A 25,517-nucleotide genomic window follows, 5' to 3' on the forward strand; every position below is an offset into this window, starting at 1 on the left:
TAATTTATTTATCAATGATATAGAGGATGGTATTAACAGCTCTGTTTCTATCTTTGCAGATGACACCAAGCTTTGTAGCACGGTACAGTCTATAGAGGATGTGTATAGGTTACAAGATGACTTGGATAGACTAAGTGTCTGGGCATCCACTTGGCAAATGAGGTTCAATGTGGATAAATGTAAAGTTATGCATCTGGGTACTAATAACCTGCATGCATCGTATGTCTTAGCGGGGATTAAACTGTCAGAGTCACTGGTAGAGAAGGATCTGGGTGTACTTGTAGATCACAGACTACAGAATAGCATGCAATGTCAGGCTGCTGCTTCCAAAGCCGGCAGGATATTGTCATGTATCAAAAGAGGCATGGACTCAAGGGACAGGGACATAATACTCCCCCTTTATAAATCATTGGTACGGCCTTACCTGGAATATGCTGTTCAGTTTTGGGCACCTGTCCATAAAAGGGACACTGCGGAGTTGGAAAGGGTGCAGAGACGCGCGACTAAACTAATATGGGGCATGGAACATCTTAGCTATGAGGAGCGATTAAAGGAGTTACAATTGTTTAGTCTTGAGAAGAGACGTTTAAGGGGGGATATGATAAACGTATATAAGTATATTAATGGCCCATACAAAAAATATGGAGAAAAACTGTTCCAGGTTAAACCCCCCCAAAGGACGAGGGGGCACTCCCTCCGTCTGGAGAAGAAAAAGTTTAGTCTCAAGGGGCGACACGCCTTCTTTACCGTAAGGACTGTGAATTTATGGAACGGTCTACCTCAGGAACTGGTCACAGCAGGAATGTCACGATGCCGGCTGGCAGGAGGTGGATCCTCTGTGCCAGAGAGGGATTGGCGTGGACTGTGCTAGTGGACCGGTTCTAAGTCACTACTGGTGTTCACCAGAGCCCGCCGCAAAGCGGGATGGTCTTGCTGCGGCGGTAGTGACCAGGTCGTATCCACTAGCAACGGCTCAACCTCTCTGACTGCTGAAGATAGGCACGGTACAAGGGAGTAGACAGAAGCAAGGTCGGACGTAGCAGAAGGTCGGGGCAGGCAGCAAGGATCGTAGTCAATAAGGTAATAGCAGGAGGTCAAGTACACAGTATGGACAAACACAGTAACGCTTTCACTAGGCTCTAAGGCAACAAGATCCGGCAGGGGAGTGCAGGGGCAGAGATCAGATATAGTCTGGGAGCAGGTGGAAGCCAATTAAGCTAATTGGGCCAGGCACCAATCATTGGTGCACTGGCCCTTTAAGTCTCAGGGAGCTGGCGCGCGCGCGCGCCCTAGAGAGCGGAGCCGCGCGCGCCAGCACATGACAGCAGGGGACGGGAACGGGTAAGTGACCTGGGATGCGATTCGCGAGCGGGCGCGTCCCGCTGTGCGAATCGCATCCCCGACGGTCATGACAGTGCAGCGCTCCCGGTCAGCGGGACCGACCGGGGCGCTGCGGAGAGAGAGATGCCGTAAGCGCTCCGGGGAGGAGCGGGGACCCGGAGCGCTAGGCGTAACAAGGAACAATTAACAGCTTTAAAACAGGATTAGATACATTCCTGGAACAAAATAAGATTAATGCTTATGAAGAAATATAAAATCTCATCCCTTCCCCAATATCGCGCCACACCCCTACCCCTTAATTCCCTGGTTGAACTTGATGGACATATGTCTTTTTTCGACCATACTAACTATGTAACTATGTAACTATTTGTTATTTCGTTCTTTATTCATATCTTTGGAGTTCTGCTCATGATCACTTATCTATGCGTCCTCTGTTCATGACCGCTGATCTATAGGGTCCTCTGTTCACGGCCACTGAGCCCCCTATTCATGTCCACGGATCTATGGTGTCCTCTGTTCACAACCGCTGATTTGTGTCCTCTGTACTACTCTCTGATCTGTGTCTTCTGAACTTAAATACTATGCAGTTGTATGTTCCTGTTTGTTTTCTGGTTGGTGACCGACTATTTATTCGTGTGTGTTTTTATTAGGCCCCAGCACTGTAGTGCAGGAAGGGACCGGCGACCAGTTGTAGATTCACCATTTAGGGTGGATGGGCAAGTAGGCAGGGAGAGATGGGTTTAGGGTCAGTTTAGGGCTCACTCTCCATGTCCCCCGATCGATCCCAGACATCATCTTTTAATCTTAGGGATTGTGAAGCCCTAGTGTCTACTCATGCTGCTGCCATCTCCAGGATGTGCCATTCAGACACTATAGGGTCTCCTCATGCTTCAGCCAACTCCAGGCTGTGCCATTCAGCCAATATATGGTTTACTGATGCTGCTGGGCCTGGGTCTGGGACTAAAAATTTTGTTATGGTAGCACTAGCTACCCAAAATCTTCAATTTAAATTTCAAAATTCATCTTTTAATCTTAGGGATTGTGAAGCCCTAGTGTCTACTCATGCTGCTGCCAACTCCAGGCTGTGCCATTCAGACACTATATGGTCTCCTCATGCTTCAGCCAACTCCAGGCTGTGTCATTCAGCCAATATATGGTTTACTGATGTTGCTGGGCCTGGGTCTAAAAATTTATAGTAGCAATAGCTATCCTAAATCTTGAATTTAAATGTCAAAATTCGTCTTTTATTCTTAGGGATTGTGAAGCCCTGGTGTCTAATCATGCTGAGGCCAACTCCAGGCTTTGCCACTCAGACACTATGTGGTCTCCTCATGCTTCAGCCACCTCCAGGCTGTGTCATTCAGCCAATATATGGTTTACTGATGCTGCTGGGCCTGGGCCTAAAAGATTTTCATGGTAGCATTAGCTACCATAAATCTTCAATTTAAATTTCTAAGTCTTAGGGATTGTGAAGTAAAAAATGTCTACTCATGCTGCTGCCAGCGTCATTCAGCCACTATATGGTCTCCACATGCTTCAGCCACATCCACGCTGTGTCATTCAGCCACTATATGTTCTCCTCATGCTGCTAATACCTCCACGCTGTATCATTTAGCCACTATATGGTCTTCTCATGCTGCCAACACCTCCACACTGTGTCTTTCAGCCACTATATGGTCTCCTCATGTTGCCAACACCTCCATGCTGTGTCATTCAGCCACTATATAGTCTCCTCATGCTTCAGCCACATCCAATCTCTGTCATTTAGCCACTATATGGTTTCCTCATGCTGCCAACACCTCAACGCTGTGTCATCCATGTTGTGTTATTCAGCCACTATATGGTCTCTTCATGCTGCCAACATCTCCACGCTGTGTCATTCAGCCACTATATGGTCTCCTCATGCTGCCAACACCTCCACGCTGTGTCATTCAGCCACTATATGGTCTCCTCATGCTTCAGCCACATCCAATCTCTGTCATTTAGCCACTATATGGTTTTCTCATGCTGCCAACACCTCAACGCTGTGTCATCCATGTTGTGTTATTCAGCCACTATATGGTCTCTTCATGCTGCCAACACCTCCACGCTGTGTCATTTAGCCACTATATGGTCTCCTTATGCTGCCAACACCTCCACGCAGTGTCATTCAGCCACTATATGGTCTCCTCATGCTTCAGCCACATCCAAGCTGTGTCATTCAGACACTAAATGGTCTCCTCATGCTGCCAACACCTCCACGCTGTGTCATTTAGCCGCTATATGGTCTCCTCATGTTGCCAACACCTCCACACTAGGTCATTCAACCACTATATGGTCTCCTCATGCTGCCAACACCTCCACGCTGTGTCATTAAGCAACTATATGGTCTCCTCATGCTGCCAACACCTCCAAGCTGTCATTCAGCCACTATATGGTCTCTTCATGCTGCCAACAACTCCCCCTGTGTCATTTAGCCACTACAAGGTCTCCTCATGCATCAGCCACATCCAAGCTTTGTCATTCAGCCGCTATATGCTCTCCTCATGCTGCCAACACCTCCACGCTGTATCATTTAGCCACTATATGGTCTTCTCATGATGCCAACACCTCCACACTGAGTCTTTCAGCCACTATATGGACTCCTCATGTTGCCAACACCTCCATGCTGTGTCATTCAGCCACTATATGGTCTCCTCATGCTTCAGCCACATCCAAGCTGTGTCATTTAGCCACTATATGGTCTCCTCATGCTGCCAATACCTCAACGCTGTGTCATCCACGTTGTGTTATTCAGCCACTATAAGGTCTCTTCATGCTGCCAACACCCCCCCGTTGTGTCATTCAGCCACTATATGGTCTCCTCATGCTGCCAACCCCTCCGCGCTGTGTCATTCAGCCACTATATGGTCTCCTGATGCTTCAGCCACATCCAATCTCTGTCATTTAGCCACTATATGGTTTCTTCATGCTGCCAACACCTCAACGCTGTGTCATCCATGTTGTGTTATTCAGCCACTATATGGTCTCTTCATGCTGCCAACACCTCCACGCTGTGTCATTTAGCCACTATATGGTCTCCTCATGCTGCCAACACCTCCACGCAGTGTCATTCAGCCACTATATGGTCTCCTGATGCTTCAGCCACATCCAATCTGTCATTTAGCCACTATATGGTTTCCTCATGCTGCCAACACCTCAACGCTGTGTCATCCATGTTGTGTTATTCAGCCACTAAATTATCTCTTCATGCTGCCAACACCTCCACACTGTGTCATTCAGCCACTATATGGTCTCCTCATGCTGCCAACACCTCCACGCTGTGTCATTCAGCCACTATATGGTCTCCTCATGCTGCCAACACCTCCACGCTGTGTCATTTAGCCGCTATATGGTCTCCTCATGTTGCCAAGACCTCCACACTAGGTCATTCAACCACTATATGGTCTCCTCATTCTGCCAACACCTCCACGCTGTGTCATTCAGCAACTATATGGTCTCCTCATGCTGCCAACACCTCCAAGCTGTCATTCAGCCACTATATGGTCTCCTCATGCTGCCAACACCTCCCACTGTGTCATTTAGCCACTATATGGTCTTCTCATGCTGCCAACACCTCCACACTGTGTCTTTCAGCCACTATATGGTCTCCTCATGTTGCCAACACCTCCATGCTGTATCATTTAGCCACTATATGGTCTTCTCATGCTGCCAACACCTCCACACTGTGTCTTTCAGCCACTATATGGTCTCCTCATGTTGCCAACACCTCCATGCTGTGTCATTCAACCAATATATGGTCTCCTCATGCTTCAGCCACATCCAAGCTGTGTCATTTAGCCATTAAATGGTCTCCTCATGCTGCCAATACCTCAACGCTGTGTCATCCACGTTGTGTTATTCAGCCACTATAAGGTCTCTTCATGCTGCCAACACCTCCCCGTTGTGTCATTCAGCCACTATATGGTCTCCTCATGATGCCAACACCTCCACACTGTGTCATTCAGCCACTATATGGTCTCCTGATGCTTCAGCCACATCTAAGCTGTGTCATTCAGTGACTATATGGTCTCCTCATGCTGTCAATACCTTCACACTGTGTCATTCAGCCACTATATGGTCTCCTCATGCTGCCAACACCTCCACGCTGTGTCATTCAGCCGCTATATGCTCTCCTCATGCTGCCAACACCTCCACGCTGTGTCATTTAGCCACTATATGGTCTACTCATGCTGCCAACGCCTCCACGCTGTGTCATTCAGCCGCTATATACTCTCCTCATGCTGCCAACACCTCCACGCTGTGTCATTTAGCCACTATATGGTCTTCTCATGCTTCAGCCACATCCAAGCTGTGTCATTCAGCCACTATATGGTCTCCTCATGCTGCCAACACCTCCACACCGTGTCATTTAGCCACTATATGTTCTCCTTATGCTGCCAACACCTCCACGCTGTGTCATTTATCCACTATATGGTCTCCTCATGCTTCAGCCACATCCAAGCTTTGTTATTCAGCAATTATATGGTCTCCTCATGCTGTCAACACCTCCACCCTGTGTCATTTAGCCACTATATGGTCTCCTCATCCTGCCAACACCTCCACGCTGTGTCATTCAGCCACTATATGGTCTCCTCATGCTTCAGCCACATCCAAGCTGTGTCATTCAGCCACTATATTGTCACGATTCGGCTGGCTGGAGGTGGATCCTCTGTGCCAGAGAGGGATTGGCGTGGACCGTGCTGGTGGACCGGTTCTAAGTTGCTACTGGTATTCACCAGAGCCCGCCGCAAAGCGGGATGGTCTTGCAGCGGCGGTAGCAACCAGGTCGTATCCACCAGCAACGGCTCAACCTCTCTGACTGCTGAAGATAGGCGCGGTACAAGGGAGTAGACAAGAGCAAGGTCGGACGTAGCAGAAGGTCAGGGCAGGCAGCAAGGATCGTAGTCAGGGGCAACGGCAGGAGGTCTGGAACACAGGCTAGGAACACACAAGGAAACGCTTTCACTGGCACAATGGCAACAAGATCCGGCAAGGGAGTGCAGGGGAAGTGAAGTGATATAGCCAGGGAGCAGGTGGAAGCCAATTAAGCTAATTGGGCCAGGCACCAATCATTGGTGCACTGGCCCTTTAAGTCTCAGAGAGCCGGCGCGCGCGCGCCCTAGAGAGCGGAGCCGCGCGCGCCAGCACATGACAGCAGGGGACCGGGACGGGTAAGTGACTTGGGATGCGATTTGCGAGCGGGTGCGTCCCGCTGTGCGAATCGCATCCCCGACGGCCATGTCAGTGCAGCGCTCCCGGTCAGCGGGACCGACCGGGGCGCTGCAGGGAGAGAGACGCCGTGAGCGCTCCGGGGAGGAGCAGGGACCCGGAGCGCTCGGCGTAACATATATGGTCTCCTCATGCTGCCAACACCTCCACACTGTGTCATTCAGCCACTATATGGTCTCCTCATGCTTCAGCCACATCCAAGCTGTGTCATTCAGCCACTATATGGTCTCCTCATGCTGTCAACACCTTCACACTGTGTCATTCAGCCACTATATGGTCTCCTCATGCTGCAAACACCTCCACGCTGTGTCATTCAGCCGCTATATGCTCTCCTCATGCTGCCAACACCTCCACGCTGTGTCATTTAGCCACTATATGGTCTACTCATGCTGCCAACGCCTCCACGCTGTGTCATTCAGCCGCTATATACTCTCCTCATGCTGCCAACACCTCCACCCTGTGTCATTTAGCCACTATATGGTCTTCTCATGCTGCCAACACCTCCACGCTGTGTCATTCAGCCACTATATGGTCTCCTCATGCTTCAGCCACATCCAAGCTGTGTCATTCAGCCACTATATGGTCTCGTCATGCTGCCAACACCACCAAGCTGTGTCATTTAGCCACTATATGGTCTATTCATGCTGCCAACCCCTCCACGCTGTGTCGTTCAGCCACTATATGGTCTCCTCATGCTTCAGCCACATCCAATCTCTGTCATTTAGCCACTAAATGGTCTCCCTATGCGCCAACACCTCCACGTTGTGTCATTCAGCCACTATATGGTCTCGTCATGCTGCCAACACCTCCAAGCTGTGTCATTTAGCCACTATATGGTCTCTTAATGCTGCCAACCCCTCCACGCTGTGTCGTTCAGCCACTATATGGTCTCCTCATGCTTCAGCCACATCCAATCTCTGTCATTTAGCCACTAAATGGTCTCCCTATGCTGCCAACACCTCCATGAGAGCGGAGCCGCGCGCGCCAGCACATGACAGCAGGGGACCGGGACGGGTAAGTGACTTGGGATGCGATTTGCGAGCGGGTGCGTCCCGCTGTGCGAATCGCATCCCCGACGGCCATGTCAGTGCAGCGCTCCCGGTCAGCGGGACCGACCGGGGCGCTGCAGGGAGAGAGACGCCGTGAGCGCTCCGGGGAGGAGCAGGGACCTGGAGCGCTCGGCGTAACATATATGGTCTCCTCATGCTGCCAACACCTCCACACTGTGTCATTCAGCCACTATATGGTCTCCTCATGCTTCAGCCACATCCAAGCTGTGTCATTCAGCCACTATATGGTCTCCTCATGCTGTCAACACCTTCACACTGTGTCATTCAGCCACTATATGGTCTCCTCATGCTGCAAACACCTCCACGCTGTGTCATTCAGCCGCTATATGCTCTCCTCATGCTGCCAACACCTCCACGCTGTGTCATTTAGCCACTATATGGTCTACTCATGCTGCCAACGCCTCCACGCTGTGTCATTCAGCCGCTATATACTCTCCTCATGCTGCCAACACCTCCACGCTGTGTCATTTAGCCACTATATGGTCTTCTCATGCTTCAGCCACATCCAAGCTGTGTCATTCAGCCACTATATGGTCTCCTCATGCTGCCAACACCTCCACACCGTGTCATTTAGCCACTATATGTTCTCCTTATGCTGCCAACACCTCCACGCTGTGTCATTTAGCCACTATATGGTCTCCTCATGCTTCAGCCACATCCAAGCTTTGTTATTCAGCAATTATATGGTCTCCTCATGCAGTCAACACCTCCACCCTGTGTCATTTAGCCACTATATGGTTTCCTCATGCTGCCAACACCTTCACGCTGTGTCATTCAGCCACTATATGGTCTCCTCATGCTTCAGCCACATCCAAGCTGTGTCATTCAGCCACTATATGGTCTCGTCATGCTGCCAACACCACCAAGCTGTGTCATTTAGCCACTATATGGTCTATTCATGCTGCCAACCCCTCCATGCTGTGTCGTTCAGCCACTATATGGTCTCCTCATGCTTCAGCCACATCCAATCTCTGTCATTTAGCCACTAAATGGTCTCCCTATGCGCCAACACCTCCACGTTGTGTCATTCAGCCACTATATGGTCTCGTCATGCTGCCAACACCTCCAAGCTGTGTCATTTAGCCACTATATGGTCTCTTAATGCTGCCAACCCCTCCATGCTGTGTCGTTCAGCCACTATATGGTCTCCTCATGCTTCAGCCACATCCAATCTCTGTCATTTAGCCACTAAATGGTCTCCCTATGCTGCCAACACCTCCATGTTGTGTCATTCAGCCACTATATGGTCTCCTCATGCTGCCAACACCTCCACGCTGTGTCATTTAGCCACTACATGGTCTCCTCATGCATCAGCCCCATTCATGCTGTGTCATTCAGCGACTATATGCTCTTATCATGCTGCCAACACCTCCACACTGTGTCATTTAGCCTTTATATGGTCTCCTCATGCTGCCAACACCTCCACACTGTCATTCAGCCACTATATGGTCTCCTCATGCTTCAGCCACATCCAAACTTTGTTAGTCAACCACTATATGGTCTCCTCATGCTACCAACACCTCCAAACTGTGTCATTAAGCCACTATATGGTCTCCTCATGCTGCCAACACCTCCATGCTGTGTCATTTAGCCAATATATGGTCTCCCCATGCTGCCAACACCTCCACGCTGTGTCATCCATGTTGTGTTATTCAACTACTATATGGTCTCTTCATGCTACCAACACCTCCAAATTGTGCCATTAAGCCACTATATGGTCTCCTCATGCTACCAACACCTCCACGCTGTGTCATTCAGCCACTATATGGTCTCTTCATGCTGCCAACACCTCCACGCAGTGTCATTCAGCCACTATATGGTCTCCTTATGCTTCAGCCACATCCAAGCTGTCATTCAGACACTAAATGGTCTCCTCATGCTGCCAACACCTCCACGCTGTGTCATCTAGCCGCTATATGGTCTCCTCATGTTGCCAATACCTCCACACTAGGTCATTCAACCACTATATGGTCTCCTCATGCTGCCAACACCTCCACGCTGTGTCATTCAGCAACTATATGGTCTCCTCATGCTGCCAACACCTCCAAGCTGTCATTCAGCCACTATATGGTCTCCTCATGCTGCCAACAACTCCCCCTTTGTCATTTAGCCACTACAAGGTCTCCTCATGCATCAGCCACATCCAAGCTGTGTCATTCAGCCGCTATATGCTCTCCTCATGCTGCCAAAACCTCCACGCTGTATCATTTAGCCACTATATGGTCTTCTCATGCTGCCAACACCTCCACACTGTGTCTTTCAGCCACTATATGGTCTCCTCATGTTGCCAACACCTCCATGCTGTGTCATTCAACCACTATATGGTCTCCTCATGCTTCAGCCACATCCAAGCTGTGTCATTTAGCCACTATATGGTCTCCTTATGCTGCCAATACCTCAACGCTGTGTCATCCACGTTGTTATTCAGCCACTATATGGTCTCTTCATGCTGCCAACACCTCCACGTTGTGTCATTCAGCCACTATATGGTCTCCTCATGCTTTAGCCACATCCAAACTTTTTTAGTCAACCACTATATGGTCTCCTCATGCTACCAACACCTCCAAGCTGTGTCATTAAGCCACTATATGGTCTCCTCATGCTGCCAACACCTCTATGCTGTGTCATTTAGCCAATATATGGTCTCCCCATGCTGCCAACAGCTCCATGCTGTGTCATTTAGCCACTATATGGTCTCCTCATGCTTCAGCCACATCCAAACTGTTAGTCAACCACTATATGGTCTCCTCATGCTACCAACACCTCCAAGCTGTGACATTAAGCCACTATATGGTCTCTTCATGCTGCCAACACCTCCATGCAGTGTCATTTAGCCAATATATGGTCTCCCCATGCTGCCAACACCTCCACGCTGTGTCACAGCCACTCTATGGTCTCCTCATGCTTCAGCCATATCCAAGCTGTGTCATTCAGCAACTATATGGTCTCCTCATGCTGCCAACACCTCCACACTGTGTCATTCAGCCACTATATGGTCTCCTCATGCTGCCAACATCTCCACGCTGTGTCATTCAGCCACTACATGGTCTCCTCATGCTGCCAACTCCTCCACACGGTGTCATTCAGCCACTATATGGTCTCCTCATGCTGCCAACACCTCCACGCTGTGTCATTTAGCCGCTATATGGTCTCCTCATGCTGCCAACACCTCCACACTAGGTCATTCAACCAATATATGGTCTCCTCATGCTGCCAACACCTCCAAGCTGTGTCATTCAGCCACTATATGGTCTCCTCATGCTTCAGCCACATCCAATCTCTGTCATTTAGCCGCTATATGGTTTCCTCATGCTGCCAACACCTCAACGCTGTGTCATCCATGTTGTGTTATTCAGCCACTATATGGTCTCTTCATGCTGCCAACACCTCCACGCTGTGTCATTCAGCCACTATATGGTCTCCTCATGCTGCCAACACCTCCACGCAGTGTCATTCAACCTCTATATGGTCTCCTCATGCTTCAGCCACATCCAAGCTGTGTCATTCATACACTAAATGGTGTCCTCATGCTGCCAACACCTCCACGCTGTGTCATTTAGCCGCTATATGGTCTCCTCATGTTGCCAACACCTCCACACTAGGTCATTCAACCACTATATGGTCTCCTCATGCTGCCAACACCTCCACGCTGTGTCATTCAGCAACTATATGGTCTCCTCATGCTGCCAACACCTCCAAGCTGTCATTCAGCCACTATATGGTCTCCTCATGCTGCCAACACCTCCCCCTGTGTCATTTAGCCACTACAAGGTCTCCTCATGCATCAGCCACATCCAAGCTGTGTCATTCAGCCGCTATATGCTCTCCTCATGCTGCCAACACCTCCACGCTGTATCATTTAGCCACTATATGGTCTTCTCATGCTGCCAACACCTCTACAGTGTCTTTCAGCCACTATATGGTCTCCGCATGTTGCCAACACCTCCATGCTGTGTCATTCAACCACTATATGGCCTCCTCATGCTTCAGCTACATCCAAGCTGTGTCATTTAGCCACTATATGGTCTTCTCATGCTGCCAATACCTCAACGCTGTGTCATCCACGTTGTGTTATTCAGCCACTATATGGTCTATGGTCTCTTCATGATGCCAACACCTCCCCGTTGTGTCATTCAGCCACTATATGGTCTCCTCATGCTGCCAACACCTCCCCACTGTGTCATTCAGCCACTATATGGTCTCCTCATGCTTCAGCCACATCCAAGCTGTGTCATTCAGCCACTATATGGTCTCCTCATGCTGCCAACACCTCCACGCTGTGTCATTTAGCCGCTATATGGTCTCCTCATGCTGCCAACACCTCCACACTAGGTCATTCAACCAATATATGGTCTCCTCATGCTGCCAACACCTCCAAGCTGTGTCATTCAGCCACTATATGGTCTCCTCATGCTGCCAACACCTCCACGCTGTGTAATTTAGCCATTATAGGGTCTCCTCATGCTGCTAAAACCTCCACGCTGTGTCATTCAGCCGCTATATGCTCTCCTCATGCTGCCAACACCTCCACGCTGTGTAATTTAGCCACTATATGGTCTCCTCATGCTTCAGCCACCTCCAAGCTGTGTCATTCATCCACTATATGGTCTCCCCATGCTGGCAACACCTCCCCCTGTGTCATTTAGCCACTACAAGGTCTCCTCATGCATCAGCCACATCCAAGCTGTGTCATTCAGCCGCTATATGCTCTCCTCATGCTGCCAACACCTCCCCGCTGTGTCATTCAGCCACCAAATGGTCTCCTCATGCTGCCAACACCTCCAAGCTGTCATTCAGCCACTATATGGTCTCCTCATGCTGCCAACACCTCCCACTATGTCATTTAGCCACTACAAGGTCTCCTCATGCATCAGCCACATCCAAGCTGTGTCATTCAGCCGCTATATGCTCTCCTCATGCTGCCAACACCTCCACGCTGTATCATTTAGCCACTATATGGTCTTCTCATGCTGCCAACACCTCCACACTGTGTCTTTCAGCCACTAAATGGTCTCCTCATGTTGCCAACACCTCCATGCTGTGTCATTCAACCAATATATGGTCTCCTCATGCTTCAGCCACATCCAAGCTGTGTCATTTAGCCATTATATGGTCTCCTCATGCTGCCAATACCTCAACGCTGTGTCATCCACATTGTGTTATTCAGCCACTATAAGGTCTCTTCATGCTGCCAACACCTCCCCGTTGTGTCATTCAGCCACTATATGGTCTCCTCATGCTGCCAACACCTCCACACTGTGTCATTCAGCCACTATATGGTCTCCTCATGCTTCAGCCACATCCAAGCTGTGTCATTCAGCCACTATATGGTCTCCTCATGCTGTCAACACCTTCACACTGTGTCATTCAGCCACTATATGGTCTCCTCATGCTGCCAACACCTCCACGCTGTGTCATTCAGCCGCTATATGCTCTCCTCATGCTGCCAACACCTCCACGCTGTGTCATTTAGCCACTATATGGTCTACTCATGCTGCCAATGCCTCCACGCTGTGTCATTCAGCCGCTATATACTCTCCTCATGCTGCCAACACCTCCACGCTGTGTCATTTAGCCACTATATGGTCTTCTCATGCTTCAGCCACATCCAAGCTGTGTCATTCAGCCACTATATGGTCTCCTCATGCTGCCAACACCTCCACACCGTGTCATTTAGCCACTATATGTTCTCCTTATGCTGCCAACACCTCCACGCTGTGTCATTTAGCCACTATATGGTCTCCTCATGCTTCAGCCACATCCAAGCTTTGTTATTCAGCAATTATATGGTCTCCTCATGCTGTCAACACCTCCACCCTGTGTCATTTAGCCACTATATGGTCTCCTCATGCTGCCAACACCTCCACGCTGTGTCATTCAGCCACTATATGGTCTCCTCATGCTTCAGCCACATCCAAGCTGTGTCATTCAGCCACTATATGGTCTCGTCATGCTGCCAACACCACCAAGCTGTTTCATTTAGCCACTATATGGTCTCTTCATGCTGCCAACCCCTCCACGCTGTGTCGTTCAGCCACTATATGGTCTCCTCATGCTTCAGCCACATCCAATCTCTGTCATTTAGCCACTAAATGGTCTCCCTATGCACCAACACCTCCACGTTGTGTCATTCAGCCACTATATGGTCTCGTCATGCTGCCAACACCTCCAAGCTGTGTCATTTAGCCACTATATGGTCTCTTAATGCTGCCAACCCCTCCACGCTGTGTCGTTCAGCCACTATATGGTCTCCTCATGCTTCAGCCACATCCAATCTCTGTCATTTAGCCACTAAATGGTCTCCCTATGCTGCCAACACCTCCATGTTGTGTCATTCAGCCACTATATGGTCTCCTCATGCTGCCAACACCTCCACGCTGTGTCATTTAGCAACTACATGGTCTCCTTATGCATCAGCCCCATCCACGCTGTGTCATTCAGCCGCTATATGCTCTCCTCATGCTGCCAACACCTCCACGCTGTGTCATTTAGCCACTATATGGTCTACTCATGCTGCCAACGCCTCCACGCTGTGTCATTCAGCCGCTATATACTCTCCTCATGCTGCCAACACCTCCACGCTGTGTCATTTAGCCACTATATGGTCTTCTCATGCTTCAGCCACATCCAAGCTGTGTCATTCAGCCACTATATGGTCTCCTCATGCTGCCAATACCTCCACACCGTGTCATTCAGCCACTATATGTTCTCCTTATGCTGCCAACACCTCCACGCTGTGTCATTTAGCCACTATATGGTCTCCTCATGCTTCAGCCATATCCAAGCTTTGTTATTCAGTAATTATATGGTCTCCTCATGCTGTCAACACCTCCACCCTGTGTCATTTAGCCACTATATGGTCTCCTCATGCTGCCAACACCTCCACGCTGTGTCATTCAGCCACTATATGGTCTCCTCATGCTTCAGAATCCAACACATTATCAACATCAATTAGAATAAAAAATAGCTTTTAATTGAGATATACTAAAATTAATATATAAACACAGTACGCATATAGAGCACAAAACATAAGGAGGGTAGAGGTAACAGGTGAAACCCTAATAAATTCCCTACCTAAATAAATTCCTAACAACTAAGTGAAGGACAAGGGTTAGGGGGGCAATTACAATATGTACAATTGGTACAAAAATATATCAACCTCTCTGGCCAACGCGTTTCTCTCCCAGGTTGAGGGGAGTTCATCAGGGATGAGAGGATAATATTCACAATTCAATTAGTGCACAACAAATGCAAAATCATATACAAAAGATACAAAAACCAATAATGACAATAAGTAGATGATAGTACATAGGTCCGGGTCTGTCAGTAATAAGTACCGGTCATATATGTGAGTCTGTTAGTGTCATAGCAGAAGGATGGCATTTAGAATATTACTATGCAATGTTAGTAAAGTAATAATAGATTGACTCCAGAGAGAGAAGATGATGTTCTGTTCAAGATACACGCAGATACACTGTGAACAAAAAATGTAGTGACAAGTCTGTCAGTATTGGGGTGGCACTACATTAGAGGGGTCTTTTATTTATAAAATATGATACTAACAAAGGACTTACCCCCTATGTAGGATGATGGTATTTGATTAAGACCACCAACAGAACACTCTGTTCTTGATATTAAAGCAGATCTCAATTTAACAGACTCCTATGAAATAAATATAATATAATTCACTAACCCCCTCTGGTATTCAAGAAAAACCAAATATATGGTAAAAGGTTATATCATAAAAAATTATTGTCAAATCGCTCACCTAAAAGTAATGCCAGTTATGTATAGGATGTGATGATATTAATGTGGTCAGGCAATGATGTACTTCCACAGGGTAGGTCAAGTACTAATAGTCACAATTGGGACCAAAATCCCATAAGGCAGGTATGGGTGGATAACCACTAAATAGAAGTAGTCCAAATGGTTCAAAAGACGAATAGATAATAGATAGCCCAGACCTGAATGAGTAATCAGACAGAGGTGGCATAAGTATACATAAAGTCAACAATATAGTTGTAAATAAGGGACGGTCCCTGAGTAGTGTACTGACCTGATACTTGTGGATGAAAAGCCTGGACCACGTTGAACGCCGGTGTCTGCATACTGACAGACATCGGTGTTTTATACTACCCGCACCGGATGTTGGATATGCGATTACTTCCGGTAATTGGAACGCAAAATGCGTTCCACCCGGGTAAACGCTTCCGGTTGGGAACTTTGTAGGTGGATACGGGTGGAACGCAATAAGCGCTCCACTCGCGTGTCACCTCCGATACCTTACTGCCGGCAGGGGAGATAGTACGTAATGCCGGAAGCGGAAATACAAGTGGAACGCAATATGCGCTCCACTCGCTGTAAGGCGCAAGCGAAAATTCAAATGGAACGCATGCATGCGTTCCACCTGCGGACACAGATAGCAAAATGCCATTCAGAAGAGGGAAAGAGGAAGGGGCATAGGTGAACTCTGGTGGTACATGGGTCAATATCCCACCGTAGTGTACCAAAAATAATAGTGAGCATAAATTGATGATAGAAACTATTATACATTTTTTTAAATACAGAAGTACTCGGTACTTAGAAAGGCTGACTTACCAGACCTATAAATTTAAATGATAATTACATAATTAGAGTGACATGACCATGATATACAGACAGAAATGTTGAAAACTTAAATCAAGTTTGGTACCATAAACTTATATAAAAGAAGCAAAAGATAGAGATTCATTTAAACCTGTAGGAGCAGTGGTGCAAAGTCTGTAAGTCCATCTAGCTTCCTTCTGTAATAGAAGTTTGTCCAAAGTACCACCTCTCAAATCTGGCTTGTGGACCTCAATCATTTGGAAAGAGATGTTCAGTGGTGAATCTGCATGATAACGGAGCATGTGGTTAGCGAGTGTTTTATCCCTTTTATTTTTTATATCTCCCACATGCTCCAAAATGCGTCTTCTCAATTCTCTGAACGTTTTGCCTACGTATCCTTTTAAACATGGACATGTGGCCAGATAAATGACATTACATGTCTTGCAATTAGCATAATCTCTATTTGTGAATTCATAATTGTCCACATATCTCTTGAATTTTTTTGAGACATTTATGAACTTGCAGGCCTTACATGTACCACATTTATATGTGCCAACTAGTTTCGTGTCTAACCAGGTCCCTGGTTGTTTTGGTGGTACATAGTGACTGTGTACGAGCATATCGCCTATATTCTTGGCTCTCCTGTATGTAATAACCGCCTTTTCTTCTATCATTGATCCAATTATGGGGTCAGATTTAAGTATTGGCCAAAAATTCGAAATGATGTCTGATAGATCTTTTGCTGCTGCATCATAGGTAGCAATGATGCGAGGACAGTCTTGTTCCAAGTTCTCAGGGTCCCTTGGTTTCAGAAGATGTCTTCTGTTTTTTTCTTTGGCGTAGTTATAGGCTTCTCGCAGAATTTTGTCAGGGTAGCCTCTTTCTTTGAATCTACCTCGCATATCTTGTGCTTCTATTTTAAAGGTTTCATCCGTAGAGCAATTTCTTTTAGCCCTAAGGTACTGGCCCTTGGGAATGCCTTTCTTCAGGGCATAGGGATGATGGCTCTCCCAACGTAAAAGGTTGTTACCTGCAGTTGCTCCTCCTCATGCTTCAGCCACATCCAAGCTGTGTCATTCAGCCACTATATGGTCTCGTCATGCTGCCAACACCACCAAGCTGTGTCATTTAGCCACTATATGGTCTCTTCATGCTGCCAACCCCTCCACACTGTGTCGTTCAGCCACTATATGGTCTCCTCATGCTTCAGCCACATCCAATCTCTGTCATTTAGCCACTAAATGGTCTCCCTATGCGCCAACACCTCCACGTTGTGTCATTCAGCCACTATATGGTCTCGTCATGCTGCCAACACCTCCAAGCTGTTTCATTTAGCCACTATATGGTCTCTTAATGCTGCCAACCCCTCCACGCTGTGTCGTTCAGCCACTATATGGTCTCCTCATGCTTCAGCCACATCCAATCTCTGCCATTTAGCCACTAAATGGTCTCCCTATGCTGCCAACACCTCCATGTTGTGTCATTCAGCCACTATATGGTCTTCTCATGCTGCCAACACCTCCACGCTGTGTCATTTAGCCACTACATGGTCTCCTCATGCATCAGCCCCATCCATGCTGTGTCATTCAGCCACTATATGCTCTCCTCATGCTGCCAACACCTCCACACTGTGTCATTTAGCCTTTATATGGTCTGCTCAGGCTGCCAACACCTCCACGCTGTCATTCAGCGACTATATGGTCTCCTCATGCTTCAGCCACATCCAAACTTTGTTAGTCAACCACTATATGGTCTCCTCATGCTACCAACACCTCCAAACTGTGTCATTAAGCCACTATATGGTCTCCTCATGCTGCCAACACCTCCAAGCTGTGTCATTTAGCCAATATATGGTCTCCCCATGCTGCCAACACCTCCACGCTGTGTCATCCATGTTGTGTTATTCAACTACTATATGGTCTCCTCATGCTACCAACACCTCCAAACTGTGTCATTAAGCCACTATATGGTCTCCTCATGCTACCAACACCTCCACGCTGTGTCATTCAGCCACTATATGGTCTCCTCATGCTGCCAACACCTCCACGCAGTGTCATTCAGCCACTATATGGTCTCCTTATGCTTCAGCCACATCCAAGCTGTCATTCAGACACTAAATGGTCTCCTCATGCTGCCAACACCTCCACGCTGTGTCATTTAGCCGCTATATGGTCTCCTCATGTTGCCAACACCTCCACACTGGGTCATTCAACCACTATATGGTCTCCTCATGCTGCCAACACCTCCACGCTGTGTCATTCAGCAGCTATATGGTCTCCTCATGCTGCCAACACCTCCAAGCTGTCATTCAGCCACTATATGGTCTCCTCATGCTGCCAACACCTCCCCCTGTGTCATTTAGCCACTACAAGGTCTCCTCATGCATCAGCCACATCCAAGCTGTAACATTCAGCCGCTATATGCTCTCCTCATGCTGCCAACACCTCCACGCTGTATCATTTAGCCACTATATGGTCTTCTCATGCTTCAGCCACATCCAATCTCTGTCATTTAGCCACTATATGGTTTCCTCATGCTGCCAACACCTCTACAGTGTCTTTCAGCCACTATATGGTCTCCTCATGTTGCCAACACCTCCAAGCTGTGTTATTAAGCCACTATATGGTCTCCTCATGTTGCCAACACCTCCATGCTGTGTCATTCAACCACTATATGGCCTCCTCATGCTTCAGCTACATCCAAGCTGTGTCATTTAGCCACTATATGGTCTCCTCATGCTGCCAATACCTCACAGCTGTGTCATCCACGTTGTGTTATTCAGCCACTATATGGTCTCTTCATGCTGCCAACACCTCCCCGTTGTGTCATTCAGCCACTATATGGTCTCCTCATGCTGCCAACACCTCCCCACTGTGTCATCCATGTTGTGTTATTTAGCCACTATATGGTCTCTTCATGCTGCCAACACCTCCACGCTGTGTCATTCAGCCACTATATGGTCTCCTCATGCTGCCAACACCTCCACACTGTATCATTTAGCCACTATATGGTCTTTTCATGCTGCCAACACCTCTACAGTGTCTTTCAGCCACTATATGGTCTCCTCATGTTGCCAACACCTCCACGCTGTGTCATTCAGCCACTATATGGTCTCCTCATGCTTCAGCCACATCCAATCTCTGTCATTTAGCCACTATATGGTTTCCTCATGCTGCCAACACCTCAACACTGTGTCATCCATGTTGTGTTATTCAGCCACTATATGGTCTCTTCATGCTGCCAACACCTCCACGCTGTGTCATTCAGCCACTATATGGTCTCCTCATGCTGCCAACACCTCCATGCAGTGTCATTCAGCCACTATATGGTCTCCTCATGCTTCAGCCACATCCAAGCTGTGTCATTCAGACACTAAATGGTCTCCTCATGCTGCCAACACCTCCACGCTGTGTCATTTAGCCGCTATATGGTCTCCTCATGTTGCCAACACCTCCACACTAGGTCATTCAACCACTATATGGTCTCCTCATGCAGCCAACACCTCCATGCTGTGTCATTCAGCAACTATATGGTCTCCTCATGCTGCCAACACCTCCAAGCTGTCATTCAGCCCCTATATGGTCTCCTCATGCTGCCAACACCTTCCCCTGTGTCATTTAGCCACTACAAGGTCTCCTCATGCATCAGCCACATCCAAGCTGTGTCATTCAGCCGCTATATGCTCTCCTCATGCTGCCAACACCTCCACGCTGTATCATTTAGCCACTATATGGTCTTCTCATGCTGCCAACACCTCTACAGTGTCTTTCAGCCACTATATGGTCTCCTCATGTTGCCAACACCTCCATGCTGTGTCATTCAACCACTATATGGCCTCCTCATGCTTCAGCTACATCCAAGCTGTGTCATTTAGCCACTATATGGTCTCCTCATGCTGCCAATACCTCAACACTGTGTCATCCACGTTGTGTTATTCAGCCACTATATGGTCTCTTCATGATGCCAACACCTCCCCGTTGTGTCATTCAGCCACTATATGGTCTCCTCATGCTGCCAACACCTCCCCACTGTGTCATTCAGCCACTATATGGTCTCCTCATGCTTCAGCCACATCCAAGCTGTGTCATTCAGCCACTATATGGTCTCCTCATGCTGCCAACACCTCCACGCTGTGTCATTTAGCCGCTATATGGTCTCCTCATGCTGCCAACACCTCCACACTAGGTCATTCAACCAATATATGGTCTCCTCATGCTGCCAACACCTTCAAGCTGTGTCATTCAGCCACTATATGGTCTCCTCATGCTGCCAACACCTCCCCCTGTGTCATTTAGCCACTACAAGGTCTCCTCATGCATCAGCCACATCCAAGCTGTGTCATTCAGCCACTATATGCTCTCCTCATGTTGTCAACACCTTCACACTGTGTCATTCAGCCACTATATGGTCTCCTCATTCTTCAGCCACATTCAAGCTGTGTCATTCAGCCACTATATGGTCTCCTCATGCTGCCAACACCTCCACGCTGTGTAATTTAGCCATTATAGGGTCTCCTCATGCTGCTAAAACCTCCACGCTGTGTCATTCAGCCGCTATATGCTCTCCTCATGCTGCCAACACCTCCACGCTGTGTAATTTAGCCACTATATGGTCTTCTCATGCTTCAGCCACCTCCAAGCTGTGTCATTCAGCCACTATATGGTCTCCTCATGCTGGCAACACCTCCCCCTGTGTCATTTAGCCACTACAAGGTCTCCTCATGCATCAGCCACATCCAAGCTGTGTCATTCAGCCGCTATATACTCTCCTCATGCTGCCAACACCTCCCCGCTGTGTCATTCAGCCACCATATGGTCTCCTCATGCTGTCAACACCTTCACACTGTGTCATTCAGCCACTATATGGTCTCCTCATGCTGCCAACGCCTCCACGCTGTGTCATTCAGCCGCTATATGCTCTCCTCATGCTGCCAACACCTCCACGCTGTGTCATTCAGCCGTTATATGCTCTCCTCATGCTGCCAACACCTCCACGCTGTGTCATTTAGCCACTATATGGTCTTCTCATGCTTCAGCCACATCCAAGCTGTGTCATTCAGCAACTATATAGTCTCCTCATGCTGCCAACACCTCCACACTGTGTCATTTAGCCACTATATGTTCTCCTTATGCTGCCAACACCTCCACGCTGTGTCATTTAGCCACTATATGGTCTCCTCATGCTTCAGCCACATCCAAGTTTTGTTATTCAGCAATTATATGGTCTCCTCATGCTGTCAACACCTCCACGCTGTGTCATTTAGCCACTATATGGTCTCCTCATGCTGCCAACACCTCCACGCTGTGTCATTCAGGCACTATATAGTCTCCTCATGCTGCCAACACCTCCACGCTGTCATTCAGACACTATATAGTCTCCTCATGCTGCCAACACCTCCATACTGTGTCATTCACCCACTATATGTGATTCTAAAGGAGATGCCTGTAATCTGCATGTCAGAATGAATAACAGCATTATTTTACTACCCCAGAACACTCCATATGCGTGTTAGAACACAGCAAAGTGTTCTACACCCCTATTGAGTCTCTCTGTAGGCCAGAAATAGCCCTTTTTAATCTAGATTTGCCACATAAAAATTTGTATCGGAAAAAAAATTCGGTGAATCGGCTAAATCAAATTTTTCAAAAATTCGCTCATACATAACTATAACCGTCATGCCTCTGACATGCCTCTACAACTGGCAGATAAAGTTTGGCTGCGGAAGTTTCCAAGGGTGCATCAGTTGAATTCCATTTGGGAAAGGGAGCTCTACACTATCACCACAGTGCCCTATCCAGACTCTGACGTCTATGAGATTCAGAAGACTAGTTATGAACCACAAGTGGTACATTGAAATCGCATAAAATTGTGCCTTAGAGAAGTTCTGCCTGAACCTCCTGCACCTCTTTCAACAGCTGCTAGACCCATGAAGGAGTATGTACCTGGAGAGGGGATCCACCCATCCATGGATGTCACTGTGTTCTCCCCTCATCAGCCTGCAGTCTTCTGTGCTATGTCGTCCCAAGGGTTGGTGCAACCATCAATAGTTTCTTTACCGGCTCCTGTTCGGTCTCCCGTGGCATCAGCTTGTACTCCGGATTCCAGCCCCTCAGTATCACTTCTAAAAAACGTGGATCCAGCTAGTCCAGGACCTATTTCAGTTCCAGAATTCAGTCTGCAAGAGTGTCCTGCTACTCCAGAAGCACCAAGAGCTCCCGAAGCAGAGAATGTTCCTCAGTCCCAAGAGTTGGTGTTGCGTCAGTCCCAAAGGTCAACACAAGGACAACTGCCAGCCAGATATCTAGCAGGTACAAGTAGAACAAAAGGACCTCTAAAAGGCGCGGCTGGTTCCGTGGATGGGTGTAATAAACCAGATCCAGAGTAGAGTTGTTGTAGAATCTTGGAGGTTTTATAGTTAAGATAAAACAATAAAAGCAATGCGATACAGGATTACGCGTTTTTGGATCTGGTTTATTACACCCATCCACGGAAGCAGCAGCGCCTTTTAGAGGTAATTTTGTTCTACCTGTACCTGCTTCCTCCATGGGACGGTGTTACCTCCCCTGCAACCTCGGGCTCAGCAGCGGTTCCTGCTCCTTCCTGCTTCTTCATAACCCCGCATGTGGGTTGATATGAAAGTTTAATACTTGCTTTAAGGTGAGCAGCTAATACCTAAGGGGCCTGCAAGCCCCATACTATCCCCTCTTTTTTACCCCTCTCCCCTGCTATCCAGACGGTATCAATCGAGGCGCCCCTCCGGTCTCCTGTTTTTCTTACTTACACAGGCAGCCAGATATCTAGACTGGCCTAAATAGTGCACACACATAAATTAAGGACACATAAGTCTAAATCACAAAAGTCATGTACATCAGTCACAAACTTCAGTCAAATATACATTAGGGACTGTAGCATTTTTATATCAGTCCACACCACTATTAGTCACTAAAATGTCATGTAACTAATGTCATTTCTTCTTGTCTTTGCATGCCCAGGGTACTTTACTGGCCAGAAGGTATTCCTGTAGCTAACCAAATTGAAAAAGTAAGGTAACAGAATGTCAAATATTATCTAGAGTAAAGTGTTCTAGGGGTAAGTGTGTAATGCCAATAGACCCTAGTAGCCAAGGCATTGGGCAAAAAGCCTCCGGCAACCTAATCCGCAACCAGTGTCTAACAGAAAAAAAAAAAACAGTGGTAAAATATCAAAGTGTATGGTTAAGCATTGCGGTCATCATGCATACCAAGTCTAATAGTCTAATAGTCAGTCAAATGTCATTCATAGTCAGATATATCATAGTACTAATCAAATGTTGCAGCACTCATAAAGTGTGATGTCTAGTGTCATAAAATGTCCTAGTCAGTCAGGAATGTATAGTCAATTATGTCTGTTATATACATAGTGACTAGTTGTGCATAGTCATAACTACAAAAAAAAGTTATGTCATAAGTATAAGTCATGTCGTTATAGTCATAGATATATTCATAAGATAATGAATTCTTATCTCAAGTAATTCCTAGAGTTATTATGTTCATCAGATTTGCAGAACATGTATGGACATTATATAGAGACTCTTATCACCAGTACATCAGTTTTCATATTCGTTTCATCAGCCTGGAATCGGACATTGTATATATTGCTTCAGGACTGCATACAGCCCAGTGGCCATTTCGCTCCTCTCCCTAAGTTAACAGACGCAGAGGGCGACTTATATTAAGAAAGGGGGTTTGTCATGTCCCATACAGAACATGGTTCTGTACAGTTTCTTAAAGTCCCCTCAGGTAGAGTCCCTCAAGTCCAAAGGGCTCACCTGCAGGATCCCCCTAGGTCATTATTCTGATTTATATTGTACATTAATTCTGTATGTTTATTTCAGGTATTGTACAGTGAATATAAGCTATGTTTAAAGGTTATTAGGATGTTTAAACTGTATAGGACCTTCTTGGGGTCATGTGATATGGTCATGTGATATGTGATCACCTGATACCCAGAGTTTCAGAGGCATAGGTAACCACAGGCAACCAGCTACCAATGGGCTTTAGTCCAGCCCCACGATATATAAAGGGCAGTAGACTCCACACTAGCTCTCTTTTCTTCTCACTTCACTTCCTGGACAGTCAAGTAAGCACCAGCCCTGTACAAGTTCAGTCCATTACAGCTAGGCCAAAGCCTACACGTCTGCAGCCACATTTAATCTGTAAGTCTCATCTATGTCTACAAGTCAAGTCTCTACTGTCCCTACCAAAGTCATAACAGTAGCACAGTGGCCTGCATCATCATTATTATCACTACAAGTCCAAGCAAGCCTGAGAGGTTCCCTGTGTCCCGGTAACCTCTGTGGAAGTTGGCTATCTGTAAGAAACTTTATACTGCCTCCTTCAGTAAAGTTCCAGTTGCATCAAAACCTGCTTTGGACTCTCATTTAATATATGCGGTTTCTGGGTTGGTGGCCTACACATACAACCACATCCTGAACCCCGTGGTCCCGCTTAACACCGTGGGTCACCATACATTTACGAACGCGACGATACCACATACTTTTTTTTATCTTTCACATTATTTTAGTTAAAAATTGGGAAAGTGGGGATTCAAGCTTTTATTAGGGAAGGGGTTAAAGAAGATGTCCAGTGCAAAGAAATTTATCCTCTATAGAATGTCTGATCGCGGGGGTTCCGACCGCTAGGACCTCCCCCTATCTCCTGAATGAGGCCCTGACTCTGCCCCGGCTGAGCTCCTGTGTGTGCTGCTCCTCCCAACTTGTCTCCTCTCCCGCCGCACCGCCTTTTTATTTGGATCCCCCGCTCAGCCTGCCCTGGAGGATCAGTGACTGTCCATCTTCTGCTGCCGCCGCCGCCCCGGCCCCATACGGTTGGTGATTATTCCAGGTCCTCTGTGTCTAATGTCTCCTCTGCTGCTCTGCACTGCAGCACTGCTATACACACGGGGGTTACGTGCAAAATAGACTGCAGACAGAGCATTGCACCCTACTGTCTTCTACAGACCTTAGGGTGCAATGCACTGCAGTCTGCACATACCCTCCCATGTTTATAGCAGTGTGTGTGTACATTCCTATATAGGTGGTGGTATGTTCAGAGCATTGCACCCTAGTCTGTACTACAGACAAGGGTGCAATGCTCTGCACATACCCCCACCTGTATAGAAATGTACATACACACACACACATACACTCTGCTATACACATGGGGTTATGTGCATATCCTATGGGAGATATAACAAAAAGTAAAAAGTGCAAAAAAAAAAAAAAGATAATCT

The 25,517-nt window shown here is 47.5% G+C and overlaps 1 protein-coding gene across 4 annotated transcripts in view; it reads right to left on the minus strand.

The window, feature by feature from the left end:
* Positions 1-25,517, minus strand: part of SLC6A19 (solute carrier family 6 member 19) — a 283,454-nt gene that overhangs the window by 204,020 nt on the left and 53,917 nt on the right. The window contains exon 4 of one of the 4 annotated variants that reach the window (XM_056520176.1): positions 15,236-15,323. The exons of the other annotated variants lie outside the window; for them this stretch is intronic. Within the exon in view, the coding sequence (XP_056376151.1) occupies positions 15,236-15,323 (88 nt within the window). The remainder of the gene's footprint in view (positions 1-15,235; positions 15,324-25,517) is intronic. 4 annotated transcript variants of the gene reach the window in all.

The sequence above is a fragment of the Hyla sarda genome, chromosome 5 (genome assembly GCF_029499605.1).
Source record: "Hyla sarda isolate aHylSar1 chromosome 5, aHylSar1.hap1, whole genome shotgun sequence".
NCBI lineage: Eukaryota > Metazoa > Chordata > Amphibia > Anura > Hylidae > Hyla > Hyla sarda.